We start from the raw sequence: 26722 nt of genomic DNA, 5'->3' as shown, positions 1-26722 counted from the left end.
AAGGTTTAAAAGTAATATCAGGAAGTATTACTTTACTGAGAGAGTAGTGGATGCATGGAATAGCCTTCCTGCAGAAGTGGTAGCTGCAAATACAGTGAAGGAGTTTAAGCATGCATGGGATAGGCATAAGGCCATCCTTCATATAAGATAGGGCCAGGGGCTATCCATAGTATTCAGTATATTGGGCAGACTAGATGGGCCAAATGGTTCTTATCTGCCGACACATTCTATGTCTCTATGTTTCTATGTTACAAAAATGAATAACAATTGAAAAGCAAATTTTTATTCCGAAATGAAAACCCAGACATAGTATGGGATTTTGAAGGAGATCTGCTGAAGGCCTTTATCTACTAGGCATCCAGGTGGGGAATACCCTGTTATCAGATTATTGTCAAAGGACCTTTCTTCAGTAAAGCTGAGAAAAGACATGAGACTTTCATCTGAAGATCCAGCTTACTCCTTTTAGTCCGCCCAGAAAATTTTGGTTGGGAGTGGGGTATTTAAATATGGGGCACACTCACTTTTAAACAGAAACCCGAGGCTGATGTTTGCGATCAACAATAATGTTGATCGCGCACATTTAGACACTTAAGTGCTTAAGTCAAATGTGACCACAGCATCGGTGAGCTCAAAAATGGTGCTCTCAGGCGTGCAATGGCTCCCCCTAGTGGGGATTTGGGGAGCTGGATAGTGTGTGCTGCAGCCTCAGTTCTCCTGAACGATCTGAGGCTGCCGCAAGTAGGTTCCTATGGAGACCTTGTCTGTGGCAGTGCTCCATAGGAACATAGTGAAATGCTCATAGACTCCAATGCTAATGCTGAGAGAAGCAATTCAATAATCACTTGTTCAAGTTCCGTAGGGGGACTATTAAAAAGTTTAAAATTATATATATATATATATATACTAGACGAAAAACTTGATGTAGTAGGGTGCCAGCGGCTGTGGGGGTGATCCACCCGCTTTACTTGCAAAAATTTATAAACTCCACAGCACATCCAGAAGTAGAAAAAGTAACAAAAATGTTTATTCACCAGACATACAGCAACGTTTCAATCCTCTCAGTGGGATCTTTCTCAAGCAAATGGTGAGAAAGAGCCCACTGAGAGGATTTACACATTGCTGTATGTCTGGGGAATAAACATTTTTGTTACTTTTTCTACTTCTGGATGTGCTGTGGAGTTTCTCAATTTATAAATATATATATATATATATATATATATGTATATATATATATATATATATATATTCATATATATATATATATATATATATATATATATATATATATATATATATATTTATAAATTGAGAAACTCCACAGCACATCCAGAAGTAGAAAAAGTAACAAAAATGTTTATTCCCCAGACATACAGCAATGTGTAAATCCTCTCAGTGGGCTCTTTCTCACCATTTGCTTGAGAAAGATCCCACTGAGAGGATTGAAACGTTGCTGTATGTCTGGGGAATAAACATTTTTGTTACTTTTTCTACTTCTGGATGTGCTGTGGAGTTTATAAATTTTTGCAAGTAAAGCGGGTGGATCACCCCCACAGCCGCTGGCACCCTACTACATCAATTTTTTGCTGCTTCTCTGCTGTGCTGGCCTTGTTTTGCTCTCTCTCTCTCTCTCTCTCTCTCTCTATATATATATATATATGTTCAAATCATCCCCCTTTCCGCAAAATAAAAATAAAAATAAACAATTACAAAAATGAACATCATAGGCTTCTCCACATGTGAAAATGCCTGTTCTTTTAAAATATAAAAATGTTTATCCCATACAGCAAATGGCACAATGTAAATAAACAAAAAACAAAACGGTAATTTGTCATTTGTTTGTCACTTCACCTCCCCCAAAAATTTAAAAGTGATCAAAAAGTCATACACACTCCAAAATGATATCAATAAAAACTACAGCTCATCACACAAAAAGCAAGCCTATGCAAAGCTCTGTACACACCCAAAAATGTGTTTGGCGATCTTCGGAAAAAAAATATTTTTTTCCCATAGTTTTTTTTCCCAGTTGTTCAGTATAGAATGCAAAAAAAACTATACCGGTAAATGTGGTATTGCTATAATCGTACTGACCCAGAGAATGAAGGCAACAGGCCAGTTTTACAACATAGGTAATGCTGTAAAAACAAAATCCATTAAACTATGGTGGAATTTTTTTTATAATTCCACCCTATTTAAAAAAGAAAATCCAGCTTCCCACTATATTGTATGCAAAAGTAAATGGTACCATTAGAAAGTATATCTTGTCCTGCAAAAAACAAGCCCTCACATGCTTATGTGAGTGGAAAAATATAAAAAAACATATGGGTCTGGGAAGTAAAAAATTTAAACAAACAAAAAAAAAGAAATGGCCAATCCTGAAGTGATTAATTCAGTAACAATAGCTGTTAATCTAATTAATCTAAAGCTGCCCATACACATAAGATCAATGTTGCAAACAATTATTTAGAAATTATATAAGTGATTGTTTCCCTTATCCAATGGCAATCTGTTTTCTGTGGACTGTCAAGTTAGATATTGTAGGTCATTTTCGTCTGAAAATGTAGATGAATAGGATACTGATAAATATCTCATTTCTATGGTCACTTTAACCAAAAGAGGTCATTCATTTAAAATATTTATTATATGCTGATCAAACTTTGGAAAATCACCCTGTATGGCCAATCAGCATGTATGGCCTATAAGGCTAGGACTACACGACGACATGTGTTGCGCAACAATTTTTATAATGATAGTCTATGGTGTCGCACTGCGACATGCTGCAACTGCGACACGACAGTAGCAAAAAATCCATCCAAGATGGATTTTTTTGCGACTGTTGCGTCGCAGTCACAGCATGTCGCATGTCGCAGTGCAACACCATAGACTATCATTATAAAAGTTGTTGCTCGAAATTGGTGCGACACATGTTGCAGTGTAGTTGCGCCCTATGTGTCGCATAACTTATTGTCGTGTGACAAATGTCGCCGTGTAGCCCTAGCCTAAGTCTCCTCTTGCCGATTAAGGCGCTCTTTCCCCAAGGAGAGCTAGTACCCCCCAAATCCTGACTTTGGCCTCTAACCCAGCTAAGCCAGTACTCTCTGCTCTGCACTGATGAAGGGCAATCACCCAGAAACAACTGTCTGCAGATGAGGTGCTGGCTTATTTATTATGCAAGTCATGTCTCAAGGCCTATTTAAATGGTAGAACATTGATTTATAGGATAGCTGACTTACATCTAGTGTTGATCGCGAATATTCTAATTGTGAATTTCTAATTCGAGAATTTGCGAAGATGTAGAATATAGTGCTATATCTTGATAATCGCTAATATTCTATTTTTTTTTTTCATCTGTACCCTCACTGCTTCTTGCTTGTGGGCCAATGAGAAGGCTGCAATATCTTTGTCTGAGCTTAGCAACATCCCTAGCAACCAATAGGAAAGTTGCCTACCCCTTACTATATAAGAACCTCCCCAGCAGCCATTTTCTGCAGTTTTATAGAGAACTGAGAGAGAGAGCAGTGTCATTGCTGTGCTCTGTGCTTTACTGTGTCATTACATTAGATAGTTAGTTAGCTAGCTTATATATATAATACAGATAGTTAGTGGGAGACAGTCAGTTCAGGTTAGATAGTGATATAGTGTAGCTGATAGGTTCCAGTGCAGGGTGTTAGGTAGTGTGATAGGAATTACTGTACTGTGCATTTTCTCCAGCCTCAGGAAACTTCTAGCAGCTTGAAAAATGTAGCAAAAGCGAGCCACACCTGTATTGCACACGCAATACGCACATATTACATTGCCGATTTTTGCAATCAAGAAAATAATGACTGGAGATCATGAATTCTAGAATTTGTGAATTTATGGTGAATATTAGGCCACAAATTTGTGAAATATCGCAAAAACGAATATTGCCTATGCTGCTCATCACTAATGGTGACTTGCAAAAAAATGTATATCCACAATCTTCTCAAAAATCTCTGTACATTCATACAGTATGTACAAAGAGTTTTGAAAAACAAGTCTATGAACTTAAGAGGAAAAATAACCAAAAAACGAATTTCAGGTAGCTGCAAACCACATTGAATCGACGTTGAATAAACCACAGAACCTTATGGAGATATAAATTCAGCTAAAATATGTCCACATTATGGCCTGAAAACTTGCCTTATACAGAATTTGGGGATGAGTAATAAAGGAACAGCAGTTATTACCTGACTCTTGAAGATAGCGATACACCAAGAAATTCACCTCGTCACTGGTTATGCTCATCTTAGCCCCACCTCAGAATGATGAGGTCTACAGGAAGTGAAATTCCCGCTCTGAAAAAACAAGAATAAAAAAAATAAATGCTATAATTCAATGCAAACAAAGATGGGTTTTCACTCATTCTGATGCATATACAAACATATAATAACCTAAGAACCACCCCTGGTATCAATTCAGAATAGAAATGTAGGATTTAGACATTCTTCTGTTGGACTCATGTAAGGATCAGTTTGCCAAAACACATTTTTGGTTAATAGTAGAGATGAGCATATTGATTCTAAACAAATCAAATTCATCTTGAATTTTACAAAAATTCAGATTCCAGCCAAATCTGAATCTTTTGCAATTTTGTTTGGATGAATCTTTGAAAATGACCACCATTTGACAGGTCAGGTGACAGAGAAGAAGGCATCTGCTACCAAAAAGGGATAATTTGTGAACTGTACAGAGTGTTAAAACAGGTTGCTTGTTACCAACGGTCACAAAGTTTTTACCCATGGACATCTATGTCACTGTTACGTGTCATTACTAATGCTGTCTTGGCCTTAAAGAGATTAAAAGGGGTTGGATACAGTCCTATGAGACCTCAGATTGTAATACAACTTTTCAGGTTAAGCTGAGCACTTTCGATTTGGGTAGAATTTATTCAAGAATCGAAAATATATGAATCTTTTATAAATATGAGCATATTTTTTAAATAATGAGAGTCTATGGGTGAGGTATGCCACTGCCTATACAGTGGTACACCCCAGAGACTTCTGTCAGAGGTATACCTCAGGAAATAATGCCAACCAGGGGGCATAACTAAAGGCTCATGGGCCCTAGTGCAAGAGTGCAAGAGTTCAGTTATTGGGGACATTTCTTGGAAATGGTGCATAGCAAAAGTGGAAGTGTTACCCACCAGTCCATAGGACCTTTGAAACATAAGAGCTGGAAAGTTGAAAGTTGGTTGTTATGGATAACTTCTCTCTATTTCCTTTGCACTTGTTTTGAGATAGCACCCAGATTTCCTTCCAACATGTGGATTGCAGAGTTGTCGATTTTTTACTTGATTATCTGATATCAACCAACATGACATAGTGCTTGATATTTCTGATGATATCCCGTACACCCTATTTGCTTGCAAGGGATGCCACAAAGGGAAGTAACGTGCAGTACATGTCGAAGGTAGTTCAGACCATATGACTTTTGAATGTGGTTGCATGTGAACAGACATGTCACAATGCAAGACAGATGCGTACGGCAGTAGAGGTCATTATAGCAAGAATGTTCTCCACTGTTGGCAAAATGCCTCTAGCCTGCAGGCCTTCTTTATCATCAAAAGGCTGAAATGAAATCTGACTATTATATTAAAATTCCTGAGTCTCCTAGCAGCATTCCTATGTAATTGTGACAGTTACCGAATATTACTCCTAAATAACACGGTAGGGAATATTCTATCTATTCCACTTCTCCTGTTCTTGCAGCTGTCTGCTTTATCATCTAAGAGTGAGCACATTGTTATATTTAAATACTTCATTTCATTCATTTCCCAGGAGGGAATGAAATTAACACATAAAAAGAATTAATTTCTGATGGAACATTTGACAATACAATGCAAAACTTTTAATCAGTTAATAACAGGTAGAAAAAAAAGGAAAGTGGTATTTATGATATTAAACAGGAGTTCTACTCATTATGGAGCCCAGCAATAAATAAGACTTTTCAAAAAGGCTATAATAGACAAAAACATCAATAGATTAACAGTGAGCTAATGTCTACAGTCTCCATGGAGAAGTATATTACAGCTGTCACAGCAACCAGATATGTTTACCGCTGATAAATAGGACAAAACAACTCGAAGAAAAATGTATCCGCTGATATCTCAACAGACCTGTATTACAACCTTGTCTTTTAAAGCAGACCACTCACCACTCAGGAGAAACCATTTTCTCACTATATGTTAACCATAGTTTTTTCATACTAGTTGGTATAATAATAAAAGGGGTTATCAGATTTTGACAATCCCTTTTTTTAGTAGGAGGATTTAGTTTACCTACAGCACCTCCACAGGCAAAAATAAGTATAACACCGTCAATGAACTATCTGTGTGTGTCATGGGTGTGCTGGGAGGTGCTGATTTTAGCCGCTCTAGTTAGAGGCTCTGAATCAATGATTCCCTTTGTTTAGGATCCATTCACACGTCCGCAAAAGGGTCCGCACCCGTTCCGCAATTTTGCGGAACGGGTGCGGACCCATTCATTCTCTATGGGCCCGGACGTGAAGCGGAGAGCACACTATGTGCTCTCCGCTTTCGCATTTGTGGAGCGCGGCCCTGAACTTCCGGGTTTCGGCCCCGAACTTCCGGTCCGCAGCTCTGCAAAAGATAGAACATGTCCTATTCTTGTCCGCAGCTGCGGACAAGAATAGGCATTTCTATAGCGAGTGCCGGCCGGGTGTCTTGCGGATCCGGACGTGTGAATGGACCCTTAATAGAATGCAAATATTTGGTCCATGAATTATTCACAAATCTTACATTTAGTTTTTTAAATAGAAATAAAAGCCAACAAAAACTACTAATTATCGGGTTGTGAATACTCTCTTAAAGGTGTTCTAATCTGAAATCCAGGCTTACTTTTCACCAAATGTCGCAAAAATATATTTATACTTCAATTGTAACTTTTTTTTATGCCTTAAACTGGTGTAGCAGATTTCATAAATGACTCCCTAAATTTGCCCACATAATGCTAATATGCAAATGAAACATGCTACCCTACGTTTCTGGAAAAAAATATGTGCAAATTAGCACATCTTATATCTTCTGGCATCAGAGAGGCTCAGCTTTCTTTTCCTTTTGGAATGAACTTGAACTTGAATATATTTCCCAGAAACCCCAAAATATGTAAATTAGCTTTCCTTCCAAAATGAAAGGAAAGCTAAGGCTCTCTGGTGCCAGTCCATATAAGATGTGCTAGTTTGTATAAATTTTTCCAAGAAAACTAGAGGACCCTGGCCTACAATACTCCTCAGGCTCTCTATATAAAAAAAAGTAACCGCCTCCTCCCAGACCCTAACCAAGGTCTCAGCGCTAGTAAAAAAAGAGCTGTTTGCTGATATGAGACACTTAAAGCTGTATTACACCTGACGATTTTTCGAGAGATAAATGCTAACGAGCGTTTGTATAAATGCACGTTAGCGATCATATTGTAGTGTTATACTGCCGCCGATTGCCCGATGAACAAGCAAATGCTTGTTCATCGAGCAATTGTGATTTTTAAGCATGCTTAAAAATCATTTTGTGCCGGTGGAAGATCATGCTGTCTAATTACAATCTGCCACCGTCAAACCACAAAACAGCATGGGAACGAGCGATAGCATAGTGATTGCTTCTCTTGAGGCTGCATGTAATATCAGTGGTCTCCTCTGCTAGCTAGCAGGCGATTACCGGGAGGGAAAGCTTCCCACCCGATAATCACTTGCTCAATCGACCTGTCTAATACAGGCTTAAGTTTTATTTTTATTTTGGATGCAAGAGTGGTTTGAACACGTCTTTTCCAGAGGATTATTTTTCAGAGACATTTCATTTTTCTTCTTTTTGGAAGGAGGACTGATTTTTATCATTCACAAATTTTGTAGAATCCTAAGTTTTTGAAAAGCTCAAAACATATTCTCATCTCTGATTCTTTGTTAAACACAATATACAGAATTACTGGTAGCAATGTATGATGTTATTCAAGGGATCTGTACAAGTACTCAAGGGAATCAGGAAGGATTCTTTTTCCACTTTATGATGAATTCAGTCTGTGCCACAAAGTGTATTTTTTTACCTTCCTCTGGATCATTTGTGGTATTGTTGAGCAAACTGAAGCATTCAAAGTGGAATTTGGTCCGAAGTTTAGCAAAAAAAGTTTTGCCACAAATTCTAATTTCCTCATGCTTCGTGGTAACAAATCAGGTTTTCCTAAAATAGTAGCTGCACGTGTTACAAAGCAAAACTAAGTGTAGAGAAGACAAGCTCGGGAACAAAAAATCACCCATAATGCCATGCACCTAGCCAATCCACAGATATCCATTCTCTGTGATGTCACAGCCCTGTAAAACCCTCATCCCGCTCAGTCTCCGCCATTTCACTGTGATCTGAGCATAGGAAGAGATGTGGCAAGCACTCATGTGCTAGGGACAGTGTTGCTGAAAATGATTAATAGAAGAATTCAATACCAATAAGATGGAAGCCTTTATTCTTCCAGTGACCAACCTGCCAACAGTAGCATCCAGATTGTATCCCTTAGGGGGGGCAGGTCGTAATGATGACCATCCTCATCTTTTGCTGACTTTACTTCCTAAAAAAGTCAGAAAAATGCAGAGAGAGGGGGAGCTGGATATTACTGGTGACATATTCTCATTGATATTAGATGATGTGGAAAAGAAGGAAAATCAGATGGCAGAAGAAGGGCTCCCATCTGTAGGGCAGGAGAGCGCTGGGGTTGGGAAAAGTGGGTATGCTAGCATATTGTGCCCTCTCCTAACCAGCCACACCCAATACCAACAACAGCCCCTATTTAAAGGTGCATTAAAGGTGCAGCGCAGCCCTTAACAATGAAGACCGACTATATAATGCAGTCCTCATTATTAAATAAAAGGTTGCTGCAGGCTAATTGGCTGCGCGGTTCTACACTGCAGCATGGCCACAACCTCCCCACACCACAGCTGCTCTGTGTGGCTGTGCCCTAAGGCAGAGTGGCCTGGGTATACCTAATTTTTATGATTTGCGAAAAATTTATTCAGAGCTAATCGAACTTCGGTGAAACTGTCGAATCAAATTTTTCAAAACTTTGCTCATCTTTAATTTTGGGTTTGTAAATATAAAAAGGTTGAACTTGATAGACTTACAGTCTTTTTGAAACCACCAAATATACTGTACAAATATATATTTAAAATTCCAAATAATCTTTCTTGTCATGTTGTTTGGTCTAGGTGCAATAAAAGTGAGATTGTTGGTGTTGTCTTCTTTTTCTCTAAAAACTTCAGAAGTAAAGAAGAAAGCAACTTCTGTTCATATAAAACCTGATCAAGAGACAAAATTCTTGTGATATAATAGCTCTCTTTTTGTTGAGAAATTTTGGCATGTCCTTCTCGTATGACTTTTTGACAAACGTTCTTTCTATAAATATATCAAAGTCTGAAACAAGATATTTTCTTTCTATGAGTGCACTCAAACATGTGCCATTTGAACTTTTGTACATCTAGATATTTATTTGGCACATCTCCCCTTGTTATTCTGTTTCAAAGGTTGGCTCTTCCAAAAAAGAACTGCAGTAGAGTAAAAATCTTTTCTTTACATTGTTTGATGGAACTAAATAAAAAGAGAAAGTTCAATTCACTTCTTTGAAGAGAAAAAGTAAAGAAAAAGGTGTTTGATTTGTTTCATTATTATTATTAATAATATGGTAATATGACAAACTAAGGCCAAGTTCTCACTTCAGTTATTTGGTCAGTTATTTTCATATTTTATTATCAGCCAAAATCAATTGCGAGTCAAAAGCACAGAACAGGTACAGATCTTTCCATTATACCTTATTTCCGTGTAGGCTTTAGTACTGGGTTTGGCTCACAAACACTGATGGAAATAACTGAACAAATAACTGAAGTGAGAACTTGGTCTAATATCTCAACCTATCTGAGCTCCACTGCTGTCTTCCCCTACCAGTCGCCACAACAATACAGTCCTCAGCTTGGCTAATGGAGATGCTGGCCAGTGCATATGCAAAATGTAGGGTCATTCACCCAATCATTTGGCCAGGCAGAGTCCGTTTAATCTGTATACCTTGCTGTCTGACCAGTCAGGAGATTCAGGAGACTCAGCTAGGTAATCTATGTAAATAATCAATTTGTGGCAGCTCAAGGCCAGGTTTTATTTTTTCTAACTTGGTTGTTATTAGGATTGCTGTTTTTGTGACTATCAGTTTTCTTTTTTACCCCGCTTGTTCCTCATAATTCCTCTGACTTTCCCTTCAGCTAATTACTTGCTATTTCAACCTTACATTGTCGAAGCCCCCTCTATCCTGCTGAAATTGACTTGTTATGCTATTGCTGACTTTCACCGTTGACTTTTTACTGACTATGTTTCTGGCCCTGGTATGATATTATCTCTTGACTGATTTATGTTTCTGGTATTGAACTTTGACTTTGGTTAGATTTACTCTTATTCATTACCTACTTTCACCTGCTATGCCAATTGGTGACCTAAGGACCTCTGGCAGTGAAGTCAAGATCCTTAAATAGGGTTTAAAGAGTGAAGACTGGGGACTTTAGAATCCACTAACCAGTCTAGCAAGCACCAAGGTTACTGTGGCCTTTCTACCATCATTGCAGGTGAGCATATAATTACAAAGGGGTTGACTGTGTACTGGGGTAACAGAGTTTACAGACTATGACTTCCCTCTGTTGACAGCTGAATTAGGCACATCTCTTTGGAGGACCACCAGGATCTATTAATGTTTATTTATATTAGTAGGTAGCACTCCATTTTTTTAAATGGATATTCCAGCCAAAAACATTTACCTACTCAGGCAGATGGGATCTAAAAGCTTTTTATTCTAATGCTTGAAAGAAAGTGAAATAAATCTTTTCAATTCAATGGTATCTATCTATCTACTTTAGAAGATAAGAAATTGTAATTCCTGCTAAATTGTCCATGCTTGGTCTCTGGGAAAGCATATATATTAACCAGCAAGTAATCCCAGCTTTCTGATGCAAGTAAAACATAAAAGATTCACATGTGCACAGTCCTAGACGTCTTACCAATCCCATTTCATAGCTAATGAAAATACTTCCCAGAAGGTTACTATTCTTTTCAAACATTAAAATGTTATTAGATGTTAAGTAATGACTTCCTGGAGCCTTTCTGCTTGTTAAGTTAATCGATTAACTATGAATGAAGGCTTAACCCATTAGTGAGCATTTGTTTCTAGTAGTAGACTAGAAATATGTTATTACATCTAAGGAAACCTTGTTTGATTTTTTTATTGCTATTCTCCTTCTTGTATTACTGTTTCATATATTTAACTATATTTGGATCTCGTGTGTATAAAAAAATAGATTCATGTAATTCAGCACATGTATATATACTACTTAAAAGCACAATGGAGCCTGTTACATAGTCCAAAGGGTTGAAAAAAGACACTGGTCCAACTAGCTCAACCTACATTTCTGATGTCTTGATCCAGAGGAAGGCCAAAAAAATGAGGTGAGTCCAATGTACCCCATACTATTGAGAAAAATAGAGAAAATGGCTACTAAGTAGATTTTCGACCATTCAATTTTCTATTTAGCACTTATATATAGTGCCAAGAAATATTACTAATATTTTTTGTTGGCAGGAGTCATGGCATTAGGAACAAAACTGTTATCAATAGTTATGCTGACAACATTTTAAAAGGAACCTGTCAAGATCTTCACAGTGCTCGAACCATGGACAGCATGAAATACTGACAGATTCCCCAGAATCACTGCATCATTTCAGAGAAAACATAATTAAAAAATTTGTCAAAGATAGGGAACTGAGTCACGGTGGAGGCTTTCCCCTGCCCAGCTTAGCTTGATTTATATTCCTTTCCCTATTTGATAGGAGAAGCATTTCAGAGAATACATAGTTGTCTATGACCAGGGTGCCTGTTGAGATTTCTTGCTGTCCCTGATTTAAGTTCCCTTTAATATAAAGTATAAATAATATACAGGTAAATACATTGGAATATATGTAGATATGAAAGAGGTGACTACATCTGAAGATTATACAGTATATCACACAAACATCTCAATATTTTTTATCTTATTTCCTATAATTAGTGATGAGCGGGAGGTGCCATATTCGATTTCGTGATATTTCGCGAATATTCGATTGAATATTCGTTTATATTTGTCGAAGTTGAATATTCGTAATTATTCCATTTATCGTGAATAATATGCGATTTAATTAATCGCGTATTGCGATTTTTCTTTTGATAGTATAAGCCTATGACTAATTGACTATGGCTAGCCTAATACAGTGGGATGCGAAAGTTTGGGCAACCTTGTTAATCGTCATGATTTTCCTGTATAAATCGTTGGTTGTTACGATAAAAAATGTCAGTTAAATATATCATATAGGAGACACACACAGTGATATTTAAGAAGTGAAATTAAGTTTATTGGATTTACAGAAAGTGTGCTATAATTGTTTAAACAAACTTAGGCAGGTGCATAAATTTGGGCACTGTTGTCATTTTATTGATTCCAAAACCTTTAGAACTAATTATTGGAACTCAAATTGGCTTGGTAAGCTCAGTGATCCCTGACCTACATACACAGGTGAATCCAATTATGAGAAAGAGTATTTAAGGGGGTCAATTGTAAGTTTCCCTACTCTTTAATTTTCTCTGAAGAGTAGCAACATGGGGGTCTCAAAACAACTCTCAAATGACCTGAAGACAAAGATTGTTCACCATCATGGTTTAGGGGAAGGATACAGAAAGCTGTCTCAGAGATTTCAGCTGTCTGTTTCCACAGTTAGGAACATATTGAGGAAATGGAAGACCACAGGTTCAGTTCAAGTTAAGGCTCGAGGTGGCAGACCAAGAAAAATCTTGAATAGACAGAAGCGATGAATGGTGAGAACAGTCAGAGTCAACCCACAGACCAGCACCAAAGACCTACAACATCATCTTGCTGCAGATGGAGTCACGGTGCATCGTTCAACCATTCGGCGGACTTTACACAAGGAGATGCTGTATGCAACAGTGATGCAGAGGAAGCCTTTTCTCCACCCACAGCACAAAAAGTGCCGCTTGAGGTGGGCTAAAGCACATTTGGACAAGCCAGCTTCATTTTGGAATAAGGTGCTGTGGATTGATGAAACTAAAATTGAGTTATTTGGCCATAACAAGGGGCGTTATGCATGGAGGAAAAAGAACACAGCATTCCAAGAAAAACACCTGCTACCTACAGTAAAATATGGTGGTGGTTCCATCATGCTGTGGGGCTGTGTGGCCAGTGCAGGGACTGGGAATCTTGTCAAAGTTGAGGAACGCATGGATTCCACTCAGTATCAGCAGATTCTGGAGACCAATGTCCAGGAATCAGTGACAAAGCTGAAGCTGCACCGGGGCTGAATCTTTCAACAAGACAACGACCCTAAACACTGCTCAAAATCCACTAAGGCATTTATGCAGAGGAACAAGTACAACGTTCTGGAATGGCCATCTCAGTCCCTAGACCTGAATATAATAAAAAATCTGTGGTGTGACTTAAGGAGAGCTGTCCATGCTTGGAAGCCATCAAACCTGAATGAACTAAAGATGTTTTGTAAGGAGGAATGGTCCAAAATACCTTCAACCAGAATCCAGACTCTCATTGGAACCTACAGGAAGCGTTTAGAGGCTGTAATTTCTGCAAAAGGAGGATCTACTAAATATTGATTTCATTTATTTTTTGTGGTGCCCAAATTTATGCACCTGCCTAATTTTGTTTACAATTATAGCACACTTTCTGTAAATCCAATAAACTTCATTTCACTTCTCAAATATCACTGTGTGTGTCTCAGTGTGTCTATGATATATTTAACTGACATTTTTTTATCGTAACAACCAACGATTTATACAGGAAAATCATGACGATAAACAAGGTTGCCCAAACTTTCGCATCCCACTGTATGTGTATTTTACGAATATTCTTAATATTGCTCTAACTTCGTTTTTTAGAATATTTGTAATATTCTTAAAGACGAAATTGAAGCAATATTACGAATTTTCGTAAAAAAAAACATATAGATTGTTATTTAGCTAATATAGTGCTATAATCCTTTTTTTTTCTCAATTTTTTTTTCAGAAGAGGCAAAAAAAATTTGACAAAAAAATGGATAATAGCACTATATTAGCTAAATTACAATTTATGTGTATTTTACGAATATTCGTAATATTGCTCTAACTTCGTCTTTTAGAATATTCGTAATATTCTAAAAGACGAAGTTAGAGCAATATTACGAATATTCTAAAAGACAAAGTTAGAGCAATATTACGAATATTCTAAAAGACGAAGTTAGAGCAATAATATTCCACTTTGGCATACTGCTCCCGACAAGCGTCCCCGTCACCATGGGAACGCCTGTGGGTTAGAATATACCATCGGATCTGAGGTTTTACGATCTCAGGGAAAACTCAGACCTGATGCTATTTTCTAACCCACAGGCATTCCCATGGTGACGGGGACGCTTGTCGGGGTGTTGTATGCTGAAGTTGATTAAATAACGATTTTGTCATGCGCTCTAGCACACATATTAACCATTACGATTTTTCTGTTGTAATATTCGTGAACTCGAATATTATAACCGAGATTATTGGTTTAGATTAGAAATGAATAGGACGAATATTCTAAAATTGAATATACAGCAATATATTCATTATTTAGAATATTCGTCAATTTGGTCCATCTGAAAACGTGATTCCTTCCAGCTTCAATTCAGTTGCTCGTGGGCCAATGGCTCATTGACCCACAAGCAAGAAGCAGGGAGGAATCATATAGTTTCAGATGAAAATAAATAAATACGAATATTCGATTTTGCGAATATATGGAACTATATTCGAAATATTCGCGAAATCTCGAAGTTGCGATATTCGAGATAAAAATTTAAAAAAACACTACCCATAATTAGGATTTGGGTGAAGATTGGGTGAATCAAATATTTTCACCCAATCCCTCTTCAAAAGTGTCTAGAAGCAGCTTTCTCTCTTCTACCCATTGAATAAACATACACGGTCAGCCAAACCGAACATGTATGTGTATGGGGGGAGTGAGGAGAGAGAGCTGTTGACCAAAACATATTGAAAAAATAAAATAAAAAAACTCCCAAAAAACACATTAAAAGGTAATCAAATAGCTGTCCCAGAATGGCACCAAGAAAAACTATGACTCATTGCAAAAAACAAAACAAAAAACACTTAAATGTCTCCATCAATAAGAAAAAAAAATGTTATGGGTTTTTGAATGTAGTGAAAAAAAAATATTATTTATAAAAAAGAGCCATGGTTGTGCTACAATAGAAAACCATTAAAAAAACTACACAAATTTGGTATCAATTTAATTCTATTGACCCATAAAATAAAGTTATCAGGTCACTTTATACTGCATGGCGAATGCCATAAAAACACAATCCAAAAAACATTGGCGGAATTGGTGTGTTTCTTTCTGTCATCACTGCCAAAAAAGCTTATGTAAAAAACATTAGATGTAACTCAGCATAGCGCAATTAAAAATACAACTGAATGCAAAAAACAAGCCTTCATTTGACTTTACTGATGGAAAAATAAGAGTTTTCACTTTTGAAATATGAAAATGAAAAGACAAAAATAAAAAAACGCTGTGTCCTGAAAAACATCCAAAAAGGTAGTTAAATAGCATCCCTAAGGGGTTAGTAGACAACCCGTTTAAAGAGAACCTGTCACTTCTCCTGATACACCTGCTCTAGAAATCACATGTATTGTTCATGAATAACCAATGCTAGAGTACCTATGTCATCAACTCCTCTATTATCCTTCCTTGAAATGAATAAATTAATGGATGTTACCATTCCTCTTTTAAAGGGCATCTGTCACCAGATTTGTCCCTATGACACTGGCTGACCTGTTACATGTGCACTTGGCAGCCGAAGGCATCTGTGTTGGTCACGTGTTCATATATGCCCGCACTGCTGATAAAAATGAAGTTTTAATGTATGTAAATGAGCCATTACACCTAGAGGCTCAGCTCTCTCTACAACTGCTGTGCCCTCTGCACTTTGATTGACAGGGTCAGACAGTGTAAAAGTTATCATGCCTGCCTGGCCCTGTCAATCAAAGTGGAGAAGGTGCGGCACTTATAGAGAGAGCAGAGCCTCTAGGTTTAATGGTAACACTCCTGTTGCTCCTAGAAGTTAATTTGCATGTATTAAAACTTTATTTTTCTCAGCACTGCGGGCACATATGAACATGGGACCAACACAGATGCCCTCAGCTGCCAAGTGCACATGTAACAGGTCAGCCAGTGTCATAGGTACAAATCTGGTGATAGACGCCTGTCAGGAGAGCTGATAGGTCCTCTTCACGCCACTTCAGTTCATTGTGTTTGGGATATACTATTTAATAATATTAGATGTGATAGACTACCCTATATGCTCATTATTGTAATCAGCGCCTCCGCGGCATTGCTTTTTATTACTGCATTGTTTCCTATCATGTCAATATTCAGTGATGATATCACTAAACATTATGCATTTGTAGCATAACAACTTATTGCTTATTTGTGTTAAGCTATTAGACTTAGAGATATTTTAGTCATCAGAGAACATTATTCCTCGAAATCTCTTTATTGAACTGCCATTGGATACTGTAGATTTGTCTTCTTAAAGGGGTTATCCAATGATTAATGTTAAAAAGAAGTAGGTTGTGCTATATAGATAGATTTTACTAATTAACTCAGTGGTAATACTACATTTTTAATTACATGCTGTTATAACAGTATTCATATCCAGGTGCTGGTTTGAAAAATGTAGAACACTTTCATAGGACATACTCTTTTTTTCTATTCCTAAACTTTTTTCCTTTACTTTTCCTTTCCCTGGATATTTCTATTTCTTTTTTTAACCTTGTATTGAAACATGTGTGTTTGCCTTATGATTGGACTTAGCTCAAAAGTCCATTTCCTGGGGCATGGTGCTGTACTAGAGGGCTAAGAGCCGCATGCAGGGAAACAGGACCCCTAAAGCCTGTTGTGGAAAAACCTGCTAACAAGGTGACTGTTTTGTTGCTTTGTTTTTGCCTTTGTGTGAACGACCACTAAGACTGAAAAATGTTGCTTTGTTTTTGCCTTGTGTGCGAATAAACACTAAAGTTTTGTTTTACAAACAGTTTTTTTGCTTCTGTTCTGCGTCCGCTTACCCTGCCTACCAGAGCGAATCCCCACACCTGTTAGGTTACTACAATTTTCTGCAATCATTGGCTCTCCAGGTATTGAAAAATGACTATTCTCACCATGCAGCCAAAGTGTTTATGACATGTTGGGAGTTGTAGTTCTGCAACAACCCAGGACCAAGTTGGAGAATACCTTAGGATTCCCAAAGTGCCCTAATGTCTTTTAAGCTAGAAATTGATGAAGTCTAAGATTAATAGATTATCTGGTTTGGAAGATCCCTATTCAAATACAGAATTGTGGAATTGTATATTGTCTATTAGCCAGAGAAAGCCTATTAAGACTATCTCTTCTGCTTGAGAACCTGACGTCTATAGATTACAATATGGCCACTATGTAGTGCTTCTTTTCTCCTGTGTTTCTGCTGTAGAAAAAAAATCTAACATATACCTCTGGGTTTCCCTATAAATTGTTAAACACCCTGGAATCAGCTTGTATTTGGGGGATCCTCCTAACTTATATTAGCCATACACTTGATATAGTCGTCAGCTAAGTGCTTGTCTGGATGACAGCTACACCTCAAACCCCTAAACACATGCAAGCTTGGACAAGCATGCTTATATTCTGAGTGGGAAGAAGGGAATAAACCATTGCTCTATACATCTGGTTGGGGCTTACCACCTGTAAAACGAAAGGATCAGGAATGGTAAAATCCAACAGCCTAGTCCTTCTGTTAGGATAAAGTCAGGACACAACCATATAGATCATAAAGTTGGTTAGTCGAGCTAAAATCAGTTGGTTCTGCCAATGATTATCTAATGAGTATGACCAGCTTTAAAGAGATTGTGAAAGGTGGACAAGCCCTTTAAGAAAACATAAATACTTTTGGTAGCAGATTTCCATAAAAAAATTAGATACAGACACAGTGATTGAGTTTCCTTTAATCTATTAGAGAACATTTCATGGAAATTAAACTAAATTGATATAATAAATGATTCATGTGTTTCAGGTATACTTCCTACGCTGTCTCATGTATTATATTTGTGATCAGGGGATTAAAATGTAGGCTCATGCTGGAACCAGAGTGGAAATGGAAAAATGATTTGGTTTAATTTGATTCATGCAATACTTCCAGGAACAATCATCCATGATAATAATGTATATATAATTTATGAGTTCCATAATTCTTTGTTACATTATTGAACAGGTCTTATTTTAAGCACGTATATTCTGCATTGTATCAAAAGTATTGGTTATGTCCAAGACAATTTTTATTTAAACTGACAAATGATCAGTGTGAGCAGCATGGTGGCTCATTGGCTAGCACTGGTGTCTTGTGAGCCCAACTGGGGACAGTGAGTGATGACAATGACAGCGAAGGCCCTCATTGACAGAATAATAATAATGTACCCATTTAAAAATATTGTGACGTGATGGCGTGAGCATGCCGCATCATGCTCCTCTTCATCTCTCTGGACCTTGCCGGAGCCTCAATACACGATACAGGCTGCTATTCCGGTCGCTGAATGCTGGAAAGATTAGAAAATTATGTGTGATGACTGAGATCTGCTAATCCATTGGGAAAGGGAGAAGTAATTTTTTTTCCCTCAGGTTCTCCTCGTCCTTTCATTATCTACTTATTTCCTCATGCTATTGCCCTCCTCCTGAGGTAGATTTCCCTTTGCAGAGTCTGGCTCCCCTGTTTGTGACTTCAGTGTACTCGACATCCTTTCATTGTGGGACAGTTGAAGGATCATGATCAGCGTTTTTTACCCTGTATCTTCCGATAAGGACTCCTCATAGAAGGCTTCAGATTGGTGAGATCGTCCCGTACTGGGCTCATTTCTTTTACCTGTTTGTGTCTATTAGGTAGCCTTGTGTTGGCTGACAGTGAGGGGATCATTGTTGGTGGGATTAGATCATTCTACTGCTAGTAGCGGTACTGCTGGCATGGGAGCTAGCCCTAGAAGAAGAAAAAAAGGGACTCTAATAGGAAAAAAAAAAAAGGACTGAAAAAAAAACTGAGTCTGACTAAGAGGAGTAAAGAAAGGGGAATGGAAAAAAAAGGCCCTGAGCAAAATAGGAGGTCAACGGACTCTATGACGTTCAAAAATGTGCAGAAATCTGGGGAGCCTGGAAAAACTGAACAGTATTTGAAATCACAAAACATAAGCATGAGATCAGGGCTAAAAGGGATGTCGGATGCTAATTGTAGAAAAACTGCTCCTGAGCCTAGAATGGAAGAGGCAACGGATAATTATTCGGATGAAGGGACTATAGAGAACATGGATGGAACCGCTAACACTAAAGCTGAATCTTCCCCTATTTACAAGAGATTGCAACTCAGCTTGGTACAGTTCAAATAGATGTGTCTTTAATAAGGGATGACGTGACAAAGATACAAGATAGAGTCACTGACATAGAAAGATCTATGATCTGGAGAATGAAATAAAAGAACTTAAAACTGAAATCCCCATTTTGAGGACAGTTCTAAACACGCTACGAAAGAAAGTGATAGACCTGGAAGATAGGTCGAGGACATGCAATGTGAGAATACCGGGGCTACCCGAGGGTGCAGAGGAAAAGAATCCAGCGGAAATGATACAGACTTTAATTTTTGATAATTTTTCGCCAATGTATATTGTAGAAATCGGCTCCCAGGGGATCAACGCCCGGAAGACTGCCAAAGGTTCTTCTGGTAAAGGTTCTTGTTTTGATAGACAGAGACATGATCTTCAAAATAATGGATGGAAATAAACTGTCCTTTCCAGATTTTTCTAAGAAGATTCAAGAAAATAGACGTAGCTACTTGGCAGTCAAGAAACGTCTACAGGGAAAAGATATTAAGTACTTTGTATCCAGCTAAACTTATATTAATGAGACAACTCCAGCCCTTGCATTTGAGTGGCTTGATCGGAATAATATTAAATCAGGCACTATTACATATATGGTTCCATGCGGTGGTGGTGGATCTGGGGTGAGAATGGGTCTGAGTGAAGAGGTCTGTTGCTGGATAACTGCAGATCTTTGGAGAGGGGGCAGGGAGATTGGGGTTCCCTTGGGATGGGTTGAGATGTGTCTCTAAAGATGATGGGGGGGAGGGATGTAGGGGAAGGAGGAATCCTATATTGTGCGTCCTTTTTAGATGATTGATGTCGATAAGAGTTTTAACCTGGAATGTGTGGGGACTTGGGGACAAATTGAAAAGACAGGCTGTTTTTTATTTAGTCCAGAGAAATTTACTAGCTGTGGTCTGTCTGTTGGAGACTCACTTTACTGCAGAGGCTGCATTGCGGATCAGTAGAGGATAGGTCTCGCAGCCATTCCATTCAACATTCACTAGCTACTCCAGAGGAGTTTCGTTTTTTTCATCGAAGGATTGATTTTGTTTCCAACGCATCCTATATTGATAGTCAGGGGAGATTTTTTTTCCTCTATTTCTTTGGAAAACGATATCCAGACTACTATGTCTTCCCAGGGATCTCCTCTAGCACGATTTTGTCAGGAGTTTGGTTTTGTAGATCCCTGGGAGTTTTTAGGACGGGGGAGGAGAGCTTTCTCATGTATAAGTAAATCTGGGAGATGTACAGTATGTCCAGGATTGATATGGCCTTAATAAATGAAAAATATAGGGATCATATTAAGCAAATCAGATATGAAGTCAGGGCCCTCTTCAATCATGTAACTCTATTATTAGAGTTATGCATGAGCTCTGATAAGGATAGGATAAGGCCTCCTTTTAGATTAAATGATTATTGGTTGACGGTGTTAGATAATCATGATTTAGTTAAACAGGAGATTGCTTATTTTTGGGCTGTTAATAATAACTCAGCCAGGGTCCAAGTGGTATGGGACACACTTATGGCCTTTATGAGGGGGCTATTTGTCATTAATATCCATAGATGAAGCCTCTACATCTTGTGCAAATCAGTTTGCTAGAAATAAAACTGACGAAAATGGAAGCGCTATGCAAAATGCAAGTCAGGCCTATTTGGATTTTTTTTTTATTGGAAAAGGCCCAGCAGAGGCTTTTGTTTAAGGGGCAAAAATATTTTTGTGAATCGGGGCACCCAGGTAAATTGTTAGCAACAAGTTTGATATGTAATCAGGATCCAAAAATAGAAATAGTGAAGATTTGGACACCACAAGGGGTAATTATTGAGAAGCAAGAACAAGTAAAGGCAGTTTTTTTAAGCACTTCTCTGAGATTTATCAATCGGACAACACTATTTCGGAAGAGATGATGGACTTCTACTTGGACTCCATCTCTCTACCAGTGATAACAGAAAGGCAAAGGGAATCCCTTGAGGTAGGTATTTCTCTTCAGGAGCTAGAGGATGCCCTTAAGGCTTGCTCAGGGAATTCCTCCACTGGTTTAGTAGGCTTCCCATACAAATTGCATAGGAAGTATGGGGAGGTTATTCTTCCATGTCTTCTAAAAGTTTTCATGGAGTCCCTGGGGGAAGCTAAGCTCCCGGAATCAATGACACAGACCGTAATCATATTAATTCTTAAAAAAGATATGGGATCTTATAGACCATTATCGTTACTGAATACCGATGTGAAACTCTTGTCAAGAATTCCTGCAACAAGGCTTTCCAGAGTTATCTCATCGATTATTCATCCCATTCATCAAAATGGGTTTATCACAAATATGGGAACTCATTATAATCCCGCTCCATCCTGCCTTTGGATACTACTAAGGCTTTTGACAGGGTGGAGTGGGAATTCTTGTGGAGAGTTATGGGAAGGATGGGATTTGGGGAGTGGTTTATAAGTATGATTAGGCTTTTGTATCAGTCCCCTGTGTCAAAACTGAACCTTAATGGGAGCTTAACATCGAGCTTTAGGCTACTTTCACACTAGCGCTTGATCGGATCCGTTCTGAACGGATCCGATCATATTAATGCAGACGGAGGCTCCGTTCAGTACGGATCCGTCTGCATTAATAACTTGGAAAATTTTCTAAGTGCGCAAGATGCCTGAGCGGATCCGTTCAGACTTTCAATGTAAAGTCAATGGGGGACGGATCCGCTTGAAGATTGAGCCATATGGTGACCTCTTCAAGCGGATCCGTTCCCATTGACTTACATTGTAAGTCTGAACGGATCCGCTCGCCTCCGCACGGCCAGGCGGACAGCTGAACGCTGCAAGCAGCGTTCAGCTGTCTGCCTGTCCGTGCGGAGGCGAGCGGAGCGGAGGCTGAACGCCGCCAGACTGATGCAGTCTGAGCGGATCCGCTCCATTCAGACTGCATCAGGGCTGGACGGAGGCGTTCGGGTCCGCTCGTGAGCTCCTTCAAACGGAGCTCACGAGTGGACCGACGAACGCTAGTGTGAAACTAGCCTTACCTTGTTGAGAAGTACTCGTCAGGGATACCCACTTTCTCAGTTACTCTTTGACATATATATCGAGCCCCTAGCTGTTAGTATTAGACAAGATGCCAGGATTAATTGGTTTGGAACATTGGGAGTAGAGGATCCTATTTCTTTATATGCAGATGATGTACTATTTTTTGTAGATCACACCAATATAACTCTGCCAAAAATTATTCGAACAGGTTGCTCTTTTGGGGAGGTTTTCGGCTTTGATATAAATTGGGCAAAAAAACAACCTTTTGTTATTAGATAGGTTTGAAATTTCTAGTGAAGGGTTTCTGAGTATGATTAAAGTCTCTGACTCATTTGAATATTTGAGTGTGATGATCTCCCCCAAGGTTGAAAACTATATACAGCTCAATTTGATCCCAGTGATTACTAAATTATGATCTAAAATTATGACATGGATTAGGCTCCCCATGTCTAGAGCCGATAGAATCTCTTAGATTAAGATGGTAATTTTACCTAAACTCCTTTATGTTTTAAGGAACTCTCCAATATGGATTGAAGATAAGTTTTTTTAAAATTAATTCAGAGAATTATTAATGATTTATTTTGGGTAAGGAAACGGGTAAGGTTAATGCTGGAACATATATATATATAAGCCGATGGAGCAGGGAGGGTTAAACTTTCCCTACTTTAAGGGATATTTTATAGCTGCACAGTTATGGTTATGAGGTGAATGGGAAAAATAAACTTCCTATGTCAGCTTCTGGTGAGTTGCTCTCCATATGATAATTTACTTACTTGTTAGAATTCGGGCATTTCATTAGTGTGGAACAAGACTATAGGGCTGCCAGAATGCCTGTTTCTAAATCTTTGGCCACTGTTAGATGCTGGTTGGGGATAAAGGGATCTTTAATGTGCACTCCTCTTTGGTACAATTTTCATTTAAAGGATCTTCTTGAATTATAGGGAGATCAGTTTATGTTTCACAGGTGGTGGGGAATGTAGAGATTCTTCCTCTATCTTTGTTAGTTCAAAGAGCAAATTTAGGTAATTTAAGCTGGTTTTAATATTTTCAGTTGCGTTCAGCACTGGCTAGTGTTAAGGAAAAAACACGGTTGGTAATAGACTTATGCACACTATTTGAGGTTGCAATGGGAAATCCGTGCCGTAAGGTTACGATTTCCCAATTTTATAATCTATTAGTTAAGACACTGTTTAAGAAGGCATGTTCTCCTGGCAAAAAGGCATGGGGGATCGATTGCCCTAGTATTGCCTTAGAAGACTGGGAAAATATATTTGGGAATTTAAGATTTAAATCATATATTAGTTCAGTTTAACATTATACATAGAATATACATTACCCCGATTTGGTTAAATAAATAAAAGTGATCCCGTTTACTCCGCAGTGTTGGTTACTAAATGATATTTCTAAAGTGAATTGCTCTAAGAATAAAAAAAAACTTTTGACTAGAATAATGTTCCTGGCTAGATTAATGTTTATAAGAGCTTGGTTTTCACGAAATTCCCCAAAGTTCAATGCGTGGTTAAACTTGGTCAATAAAGTGAAAATATATGAAAATATTTTATACAGACAAAGGAATATTGGAGGAAAATGGAGGGAGATATGGTCATGTTGGAGGTTATAGGGAATTATGGTTTGGTTTCTCTTATAAGAGTCTCGGAGGCTATTTGTTTTTATAGGTTCTCCCCCTTCATCACCATCCTCCTTTTGCTAGATGGGAGGAATAGAGATGCATTGAAAAGGGAGGGAAAGGGAGGGAGAAAGGGGGAAAAGTAAAATAATGGGTATTGTAGTTTTACATTTTGCTAAATAGGGTTGTAGATATTAATTTAATAAAGTATTTAACTGAAAAAAATATGTTGGACTGCTGTAAAATCTGGCATGTAGTTATGCCTCAGACAAATATGTAAATGATAACAGATGTGACCTGATTAGGAACTGGGTCTTATCACAAGAGAACAAAAGTGCTGTCCTATAAAAAGGTACCTGTACTAGTTTTGGGTAGTGTACCTCTTGGTGAGAGATCTTTGACTGCTAGACATGTCTTTAGGAAAAATTCGAAGACACTTTGCCCAATTCAGATACTTAGAGAGGGGACAAGCCATTGGACTGAAGGAAGCAGGATGGTCTTTTCAATGAATTGCCCACCATCTAGCTGTATTTCTGACCACACCTACTTGTGTTGCCCCGCCTTCTGTCAGTTTGGACCTTACTACAATATGGGGCCACTTTTAGGTTCTGTCCAAGGGACTCTTTAAGTTCCCAGTCTGACCCTGGCAGGATCTACAGGCACAGCTGCAGGATCTGTGGGCAAGTGTGCAGCAGGATACCATACAGAACGTGTATGTCTCCATGCAGGTTAATACTGACAGTACTGCAGTCAGGGTCACTGAGCAGCCTCAATAGTACTCACTAAAGTGCACCCATGCAGTACTACAAAGTAACAGTGATCTCTAGTATCATGTTCTTTCAAATTACTTTCAAATCTTTCAAAAACTTGCACCACAACAACCTAGGTAGCTAGTCTTCGAATGTTTGACTCAAATTTTTCCTTTAAACTCTATATTCAATCACTTTCCTGCTCATGTTACCTGCACCTCAATAACATCTTTAGAATCTAATCATTTCTTTCTGTGGAGACAGCAACAACTCTCATTGCTGCCCCGATCCCTTCTTGTCTTGATTATTAAAACTAATTATTAATCAGTCTTTTCCCATAAAACTCTCCCCTTTCTAATCAATCTTGAATGCAGCAGCCAGGGTCATCTATCTGTCCAGACACTATAACAATGTCTCTACCATATGCCAGTCACTGTACTGGCTGCCCATCCACTATAGAATACTGTTTAAAATCACCCTCAAAGCTCTCCACAGTGCTGCACCACCATCTTTCTCCTCCCTTACCTTTATATGCAACCCTATTGCAGTGGATCAATGGGGAGGTGCGAGGTGGAGAAGAAAGGCATGGCAGACTGGTAAGAGGATGGGGCTCACTCATTCATCCACTCGAGGCACATTCTGGTGAGAGTCTCCTGATGGTGGTTTTTGGTGCCCTTGGTGTTGGTGACTGTTGGAGTGCAAGGCAGGTAGATGGAAATAGAATCTCTGAAATGATGTTGGTTTGGTTGCAACAAATAGTTCTCTAGTAAAACCACTGGCAACATGCAAATGCACATACTCACAGAAGTAGGCACAGTTCTAATTATACAAATACTTGCAGAAGTATGCACAATACTTAAATGTCTCACAGTTCCTGACACTGAAAATATGGTCAACAGGCCTAGTATTTTCTCTTTCTGAATCCTTTCTCTCTCTGTTCTAGCTAATGTATCTCACTCTCTTTAAATCTCTCTCTCTTTTCCTCAGAATTACAATGGCCAGCTGCAGGGCATAGTTGTGTAGCAGACCTGCAATCTGCCTCTCCAAGACCTGCAATCTGCTTAAAGCTTCTTAATATGTGGAGGCCAAGTCCTTAGACAGATGTAATTTCCACAGTCATTATATTCAGTCTCACCCTTGAAGATGTCTGGTTTACCGTCCATAAAAAAGTTCTTTCAGAGGTAGGTGGTTTGGCACTGTATTCAGTCTACCCTAAACCAGTTCTGCTTTAAACCAGTTATGATAAATCTCCCTCAAAGTCTGTACCCTAATTATTGCTCAGAAGTATGTCAAATTGGCCCATTTTGGGGAGCATTGTGGTCTTATTTCCTTCCTAAATCGCCTTCAATGTGCTCCAAGTGTTTCCACAGAGTCTAGCACTAGAGTCTAGCAAAAGTCTGGATTTAAATCTTAGGTATCTTCAAAACTGAGTCACTTAAGTCATTGTTTTCAAATCTGGAACAGCAATAAACTCAAAAAGTAAAATAAGCTATCTGAATATCAGTAATTTATAAACTACAATTATCAATCCAGCAAATAAGCAGGCTCCTTCTCTATTTATCACACTTTCCCATGATGACGTGAGACATCAATTCTTGATTACCAAAATGTCACAGCACTGAAAACTCATAACTTTGCAATATTAACATCTCATGATAACAATTTGTGTAAAAGGCAATTCTGTGTATCTGCATGTTTAGTGTAAGTCAATCATGTGTTCATTTTGATTACAATGTAATCATTTCTGGGTCCACGGCAAAACTGTATAATTTAAAGAACAATTTAAGAAAATGAAGTCAAATTGGGTTTTAGAAGTTGAATTTATTTTTAAAGCCATTCT

General features: G+C 38.3%; 1 protein-coding gene across 2 annotated transcripts in view; it reads right to left on the bottom strand.

The window, feature by feature from the left end:
* The window catches only part of TBL1X (transducin beta like 1 X-linked), a 326122-nt gene that overhangs the window by 111489 nt on the left and 187911 nt on the right, over nt 1-26722 (bottom strand). For both annotated transcript variants that reach the window (XM_044287937.1, XM_044287938.1), the window contains exon 4: nt 4206-4313. In XM_044287937.1, coding sequence (XP_044143872.1) covers nt 4206-4263 — 58 coding nt within the window. In that variant the 5' untranslated portion in view covers nt 4264-4313. The remainder of the gene's footprint in view (nt 1-4205; nt 4314-26722) is intronic.

This window comes from Bufo gargarizans, chromosome 3 (genome assembly GCF_014858855.1).
Source record: "Bufo gargarizans isolate SCDJY-AF-19 chromosome 3, ASM1485885v1, whole genome shotgun sequence".
In the NCBI taxonomy this organism is placed as follows: domain Eukaryota; kingdom Metazoa; phylum Chordata; class Amphibia; order Anura; family Bufonidae; genus Bufo; species Bufo gargarizans.
The sequence above is the reverse complement of the archived record's forward strand: the minus strand, read 5'-3'. Positions and strand labels throughout refer to the sequence as shown.